This window comes from Rattus norvegicus, chromosome 4 (genome assembly GCF_036323735.1).
Source record: "Rattus norvegicus strain BN/NHsdMcwi chromosome 4, GRCr8, whole genome shotgun sequence".
NCBI lineage: Eukaryota > Metazoa > Chordata > Mammalia > Rodentia > Muridae > Rattus > Rattus norvegicus.
The window spans coordinates 87613576-87621549 of record NC_086022.1 but is presented as its reverse complement, the minus strand read 5'-3'; the positions used below and the strand labels follow the sequence as shown (position 1 = coordinate 87621549).

The window sequence follows — 7974 nt, the reverse complement described above, 5'->3', positions numbered from 1 at the left end:
AAGCTACTTTGTGATTTAACCTTATACCAGACAAAATGGCCAAGACAAATAATACAATTTAATTCTGGCAAGGATGCAGTGACAGGTGAATACTTATGCATTGCTATCGGGAGCACAAGCATGTATATTCACAGTGGAAATCAGTGTTATGATTCCTCAAAAAGTTGGGAACAGATCTACTTAAAGATTCAGCTATACCACTATTAACCATATAACTTCATCCTACTACAGAGGCACTGAAAATTCATAATATCCAGAAATTGGAAACAACCTGAATGCCATCAATAAATGAATGAGAAAGATAATGTGATATATTTAAATACTAGAATATTACCCTGCCATTAAATTAATGCCAATTGCAGGTAAAAGGAAAGAACTAGAAAACCTCACTCTGAATTATATAACACATACACACAAAAACAAATATGGTATATATTGTTGCTTACAGGTGAATTTTAGCTATTAAGCCATTCATAATCCACATGACCATAAAGGTTAGGTCTAGAATATGGGAAGGTGAGGAATGATGCTGAGAGGCCATACCTACTCCTTCTGGGAAGCAGCCTCCATCTAAAAAAAAAAGCCTAAAACCTTGACCTGGAGCTAAACTCAAGCTAGACCCAAGTACTAAGAAAGACCTTGTCCCTGGCCAATAACCCCAAAGTTACTCCCTCGCTGCTTTCTAGCAATAGTTAATCAAAGATTGGTCTGATTGATTCAGATGTACTTTCAGATCATTCATGATTTTATGCAGTCTTCCTTCAAAGCACAGACCTGTTGGCTCACAATACACATTCAATTAGATACTTGCCAGGCTCGACCCTCCCTCACTTGCTCCCCTTTCCTATAAAACTTTGTCCTGCTGAGGGTTCCAGGCTGTTCTGCCTTCCGTTCCTGCTTTGTTATGTTGGGTTAGAGAAAAACCTGAGCCTAAGCTTGTAATAAAGAGACCTTAGTACGATTACATCAAAAATGGTTCCCTGGTAGTCTTTGGGGGTTCACACACACTTCCCAGCACACGATTGCATCTTGATAAAAAGGGAAAATGGAATAGTTATAAATGGATGACATGGGATGAACAAAAGTATCAAAGTGAGAGTAGTAGGAGAAGTGGAAACCCTAATCAGAATATATTATGATACTGAAATGATGAATATGATGGTAAACACTTGTGATCCTAGAGCTGGAGAGGTAAAGACAAGAGAATCCTAGAGACTACCATCTTGGTCCAGGTCACAGAGAGAGATGCCCTATCAAGAGACCAGATGAATGACATATGAGGAACAAGAGACAATGTTGTCTCCTGGCCTCCATGTGTACATGTACAGATATCCTTCAACTGAGCACAGACACAACCATAACTGCATACACAATGAGCACATTGTACAACATATAAGTGTATATAAGTTTATTTACCATTAATCTTTTAACAAATAGATAAAATGAAGGACATATAAGAGGCACATGATATAACTGTGCAAAAAATGGAAACTTAAAGTTCACATCAGTTTTATGGATCCAGATAAATTATGAATAGGGGAAAAAATAAAGATACTATAAAATATTTAAATAATTTTTGATAAGTGAACATAAATTAAAACCAAAAGAAAGAAAGCTTAAAAGTCAATGTCACTGAGGACAATTTTTTAGCAACCTCAGCGTTAAATAAATATTGATTATGTAAAGTAAAATGGAGAGAGAATTCATGTAGAAATATCAATTTAATGTGTACAATTGATTTAATAACTCTCTATTATTTGGCGACCAAATTGGAAAAAGAAGATATACATGCAATAACAAATTTTATTTAAATTATATGAATAATCTTGTTTCTAACTTGACCCATTAAACTTAAAAAAGAATCTGTATTTCAGAAATAAGATAAATGGGGCTATACAGGATACCTAAGTCCACTTTCAGGGGGAACCCTGCCATCTTCTCATCTCTGTGGACATCAGAATAGACACATGCATGTACTCTGGCACAATATTTGTACATATAAAAAAAGAAATAATAGCTTTTTAAAGAAAAAAGGAAATATCTTTTTAAAAAAATACGTGGTGGTGCTTTGACTGCAGGTTTTTCAGTATAATTATTATTCTGTTATCAAAACTGATTTGTACCAAAGGAGTAATTGTGGGATAGGCATTCATCACAAACTTCTGAACAGTCAGCATGACTGGGTCATACATCCAAAACAGGACTGATATAGATGAGATGATGTAGTCTACCCAATACATGACCACAAAGAAAATCACCAGCAGCAAGATGGTCTGGGTGGCCCTTCTCTCAGGAGACACTCTCAGCTGGCTGATGCTATGAAGATGCTTGCATTGTCTCTGATGTCTGAACAAGATAATCATCATGTATGTACTTGTGATCAACATGACTCCTACAAGAAACACATCTCTAGAAGTTGTCACTGTTAAAATCAGTCCTCTGATAATGTTGTTCATGGGTAAGAGTGAACAATATTTAGTGACCTTCATATGGTTGTTCTCACTCACATTGGTATAAGCACCAACATAGACGAACCGGTTACTGCTGAAGGACAAATTGAAGGACCATATAAATAAGAAAGAATATTTCATGGACTTTGTTAGTGTTTGTTTAAATCTTGCCAACAAAGAGGTACTGGGACTGATAGTGACAGCCTGGAACACACTGAGGAGACAGGTGATGCAGATAGAGAGACCTCTCATCACCCTGCTAATATAAAAAGTTGCTTTGCATTTGAAATCATTCTCAATGTTTAGTGACATAAATAAGTCTGTAAGCCAAATATCCCCTCCAGTGAGGAACATCATTATGTGAATGAAGGTCAGTTGACAGGAGATCAAGTCTGTGGGCTTAGGTCTGTGACCTAGAATTACATAAATATAGAAACAAACAAGAAACATATTGGCTAGGACTCCAAGCCCAGTTTGGAAATAAAGGACATTCTTGAGTGAGAACATACATGGAGAGTGTATTCATCTTAAGAGCAGAGTGGAAGTTTCTTTCATACATCTGAAAAAGTAATAGAGCACACATCAAATGTGTGATACACGGGCTACATTATCATTCTATTTAACATACTAATTCTTGAATACTCGGTCTCATTAACTCTTGATCTTCCAGACTGTACATCATAGCCTACATTTAAATGTCTTCCGTGTATCTGCTATATACATAGATGATTATAGATAATAAATATTATCAAAGTCATATCTGTACAGGATGCTCACTTTGTGTGCCTGTATTACACACAATCTCATTCCTTAGAAATCGAATACTATTGATGTAATTGCCTCATTTCTTGGTAACACATAAAACAGTAGTGATTAGCCCAGAATTTTAATCATATTTGTACAACTGAATAAAAGTTACCCTGATCTAAAAAAATAATTCACAAAAGACATCCAAAATGTTAGGTGGGTCAGTCTCATATTCTATAATTTCACTGTGCTCTAGTTTGTAATTATCCATGCTTTGATTCATAATTCAAATGAAATCACATTGATAATTCATGGAAATCCCACTGGTTTAATCAGCAAAATGTCTTTCTCAATCTATCTGCTTTTATGTTCCATTCTCCAAGAAATCTTATATCCTCAGATTCTAAATTAAACAGACAGATACCATTGGAGAGCATTAGTTTGCTTTCCACACCCTTTGACAATTAATTATTGTTCTAAATGGCCTAGGCCTCTCCCATTTTAGGTCCCATCCCATTACCTTTTGTGAAACTTCAGGTTTAAAGAACTAACCCCCAGGTACAAAGACAAAGAGTATTTTTCATTCCTTTCTGTGGGGCACTATAATTAGTTAATAGAATGAGCAGTTATATGTTTTCAATAATCCATGTTCAGGTTTTACCTACCTACCTTTTCTTATGTTTTTATCCCCCTCTATACTCTGAGAAGTCACCCTTTTCCTAGTTCACTGATGAGATCATTTGTGCCCCGCTATTTTGCTCTCAGGGGCTTCCATCCCACCCTATATGGTCAATGCTACTCTTTTCCTTTTCCTGGTTTCAGTAGTTACTATATGCTATATACATCTTCCCAATAAGATAGAACCTGTGATGATATGACAAACACTATTATCAGAACGGTATGACAAACATGAACTCACCAAAGATGACCAGATAGTGATCCTGTTTGTATATTTCTGTTTCAGAACATATTCCTTCCCATGTAGTGGAAAACAAAGTCCCCAATGTTATCAGACAACATCAGAACCCACACACTTTTCAGAGCGTCATGCAACAGTCTTACATTTAGTGCCTATGTCAGTTATTGGACCTGGTGACCAGGATTAATTTATTATTGAAGTAATTTAATTTATTACATTAAATCATCTTGTGATAAAAAAGAAAAATACACTGAATCAGAGTCTTGTGAGAAAATGAGTATCCAATTACATTTTTAGGTTCATGCCTATACTCGACATATATATACACATGCATGTATGTTTAGAAATATTTCAAAGTTAGTGCCTAAGACCATTCTATAACTTTTATATGAATATCACACCATAAGTCACAATTTAATTTTAACACTATTTTGCTCCTAAATACTTAATCTAGTAAAGGAATGGATTCATCCCAATTACCAGAGCCAAACATCTGATTTTCTCACCACCAGCATTTACAGTAGCCGCACAATGCTGTTCTGTTTATAAAAATTCCAAGATATGGGGTGGACATGTACCTCAGTGGTCAATAGCATGTTTTGCTTTGGGAAAGACCTGGGTTTGATTCTCTGCGATGACCTGGTGGCTTGTGGCTCTGGTTGAAGGGGATATAAACTCTCTCTAACCAATCATATAAGAGGTGCACAGATAATATATGAAGGCAAAATATAAACATGTAAAATATAGTATAAATAAATAAAGCTCCAGAAGAATACTTAATTCATTCCTTAGCCTGCAAATTCTAAGAAGTATAGCCGAATTCTAATTTTAAACCTATAAATGGAAAAACATATACATACAATGATTTATTATTAATTATACTTCAAAAATTTATTAATATAAGCACAAGTATTATAATTAATATAAAAAGATGATAATATAATAAGGTAAGAGATAATAATGTAAACGTATTTCTTATTTCAAACATATGCACTTCAACCTCTGTACTTTGTATCCACTGCCTTGTAAATCTTTATCACTTAAAGAAAACAATACATCTTCTAATTCATAAACTGGCATGTTTCTTTGGAGCTCATTGTTGCTGAGGGTTGGTGAAAAAGACCATAGCAATCATGGGTAAAAACTGATTTGTTAACATGGTTATAAGCTGGAAAAATCATGTTTTATTTAAAATGAAAATTGCAGTTTTGGTGACTTCCATATTAGTTTAAGCTTCAATATTTAGTTATAAGTACTAAAAACCAGAGTATATTCATAGATATTTAAATAGTGGAAAAAATAGCACTATTGATCAACACAGACCAAAGACTAAGCATTCTGCAGCCATGTATCTGATGAAGCATGTAAGAAAGAAAGTGAGAGACAGGGGTGGTGTCTTCGTGCACAGCTTTACATTCTCCTGTGACAAGTCACTTCACCTCTTCCTTATCACAATATTTAATTTTAGAACGGATTGCTTAGCACAGATATCATGATCTTTGTATTCTGTTTGTGAAAATTTGCTAATATAGGCAACATACAAGTATAGTAATTCAAAAGTGTCATTTTTATTTTAAGCTTCACCTCTTTTGGTGAGTAATGACCTAAAAGTTGTATGGCTGCTCAGAGAGAACACAAAGTGAGTATGTGACTTTCAGGTGACAAGTGAAACTGTTGGCTGATGTACTACCATCTGTCAACAACACAAAAATATTTTTGGAAATGCGAGAAAGAGGAAGTACTTGGCCACTCAAATTAGTTCTATGAAACCTTTAAAAAATATAGAGTACTAGAAAGGACACTTATTACTTTTAAATAAAGTAGTAATTAATAGCTCTAACCTGATACTTTTAAATAATTTAAAATGCATGAATTTTTATTTGGAAATTAAATTTAGCACAGGTGTAACTGGAAGCACACATTGCTGAGTAGAATATTATAATCTCGCAGTTAATAGCCAGTTCCCTTGAGATGAAGCAGCAGCAGCAGGACTGTCACGGCAGAGACTGTGGGGAAACAGTCATACACAATGCTTCATTACAAGATGTATAGTGTGAGTTTGAGGAAGATAGGAGAATGCTGACTAGAAGTGTGTGTGTGTGTGTGTGTGTGTGTGTGTGTGTGTGTGTGTGTGTGTGTGTTTCTGGGTATAATTACCCAGAAACCGTATTTTTAACTATTAGATGTAAACTTAGTGATATTGTACATTAAATAATTTATTTTATTCAAGAATTATAAGTGTATTTCTCACTACTAATGAAACCCTCCTCAATAATATTCAGTTTCAATGCTATAAGGAAGCCTGAAATAAGAAAAAGAATTCATTCTACTAAACCTCCTACTGAAAATTTCATTTGTATAAGGATAACTTTACAAGCATTTAATAAATGAGGTGAGATTTCCAAATATTTTTAAAGTGCCTATGAAATATCTACTTTATAAGAAATCATTGCAATATACTAAACAAATCTATGTAAAACATTTAAAACTTATATGGTGTTAAGAGAGTTTCACACTTTACTATGTCTTTAATTGAAACTTTCATCAGTATACCCAAATTTAACACACTGGAAAATTAATGATAAACACTACATTAGTTAACATTTGTTCTATATTCACAGCCTGGGTTTCATATAAATAAGTGAATACAATGAGTTAACTTGAGAAAAGAGTAAAATTGTAAAAAAAAAAAATACAATATAAATGCATCAGTGTTATAGATAGACTCCAGGTAAAAAATAAATGGCTGTCACATTATTTTCACAGGTGTTCAACTCAGGTGTTTTGTTACAGGGATGGAAAACTAACACAGTTGGCCATAACTAGGTGGAACCATGGTCTTAGAATTCTTAGAGCACATGCTCAGTACAATCATGTCAGATGCGCTCCTAAAAAGACTGAGATGGAGTTACTCTTAAACATAGGTCAGTTTAGATTCATTATAAAAGTAATTGGTATCATGATATTTTCGTTTAATATATAATAATCAATGATCATCTTCAGCCTTTTAGCTTTTCCTGTCTCTATCCATACTTTTGCTAGGTCCTGTCTATGTCACATATAAAAGAGATCAAATTGAGTGAAATCTGTGTTCTTTTATTAATCTTTACACTGACATTCTCAACTCTGCAAGCATCTCTGGTTTACTTATGATACAACATAGCTCAAAAGTAAAATTGTAAGCAGAAATATCTCTAATCATTTATTACAGAATACTGCTTCACTCTGTCACCTACCTACCTACTGCAACCTTCATTATAATGAAGAGAATTTAAAAAAAATACACTCACCATCTGGGCCTCTCATAAACATCCTTGTAGAATGAGAGCCTAAGAAATATTTATAAGGAATAAATGTCATCAGCTCCTCTCCCTCTAGACCTACAGTTATCATGTCATCTGAAAAAGACAATTCTGACCTTGACAAAGTGGTACCTTCAAATGGTAAAGGAGACTTCCCTAATTCCAGAAGAACAAATAAGAGTAAGAACAGATGAGTTCTGGGTTTCCCATGTGTGAGCTATTCTCTCCAGGCCATATCTCTCTTAGTGGATTAACTGATCTAAGCCATTGTGAAAAAAATAAAGTAAAAATAATAATATCCCATTTACAAGAATTAAAAAAGCAATTCAGATTGCCTAAGGTATCCAAATCATTGATGGTGCCCTTCGTACTCATAGGGCAGTAACTTCACTTTCACTTAGAAATTAACATCTCTTCTGAAAAAATTAAGAAACTGTAACCTCCTAAGGATATGCAATTTTTCAGACATAGCACACTCACAGGAGATAATACAACTGTATTATCAGCAGAAAACAAGCTATGGGACTGGAAATGTAGTTCAGTTGGCAGATTGTAT

The 7974-nt window shown here is 34.3% G+C and overlaps 1 protein-coding gene across 1 annotated transcript; it reads right to left on the bottom strand.

Annotated features, from left to right (window-relative positions):
- Positions 1-2045: 2045 nt before the first annotated feature.
- On the bottom strand, positions 2046-2957 carry Vom1r66 (vomeronasal 1 receptor 66). The gene has a single exon (XM_039108507.1). The coding sequence runs from the start codon at positions 2955-2957 to the stop codon at positions 2046-2048; it is 912 nt and encodes a 303-aa protein (XP_038964435.1).
- Positions 2958-7974: the final 5017 nt, after the last annotated feature.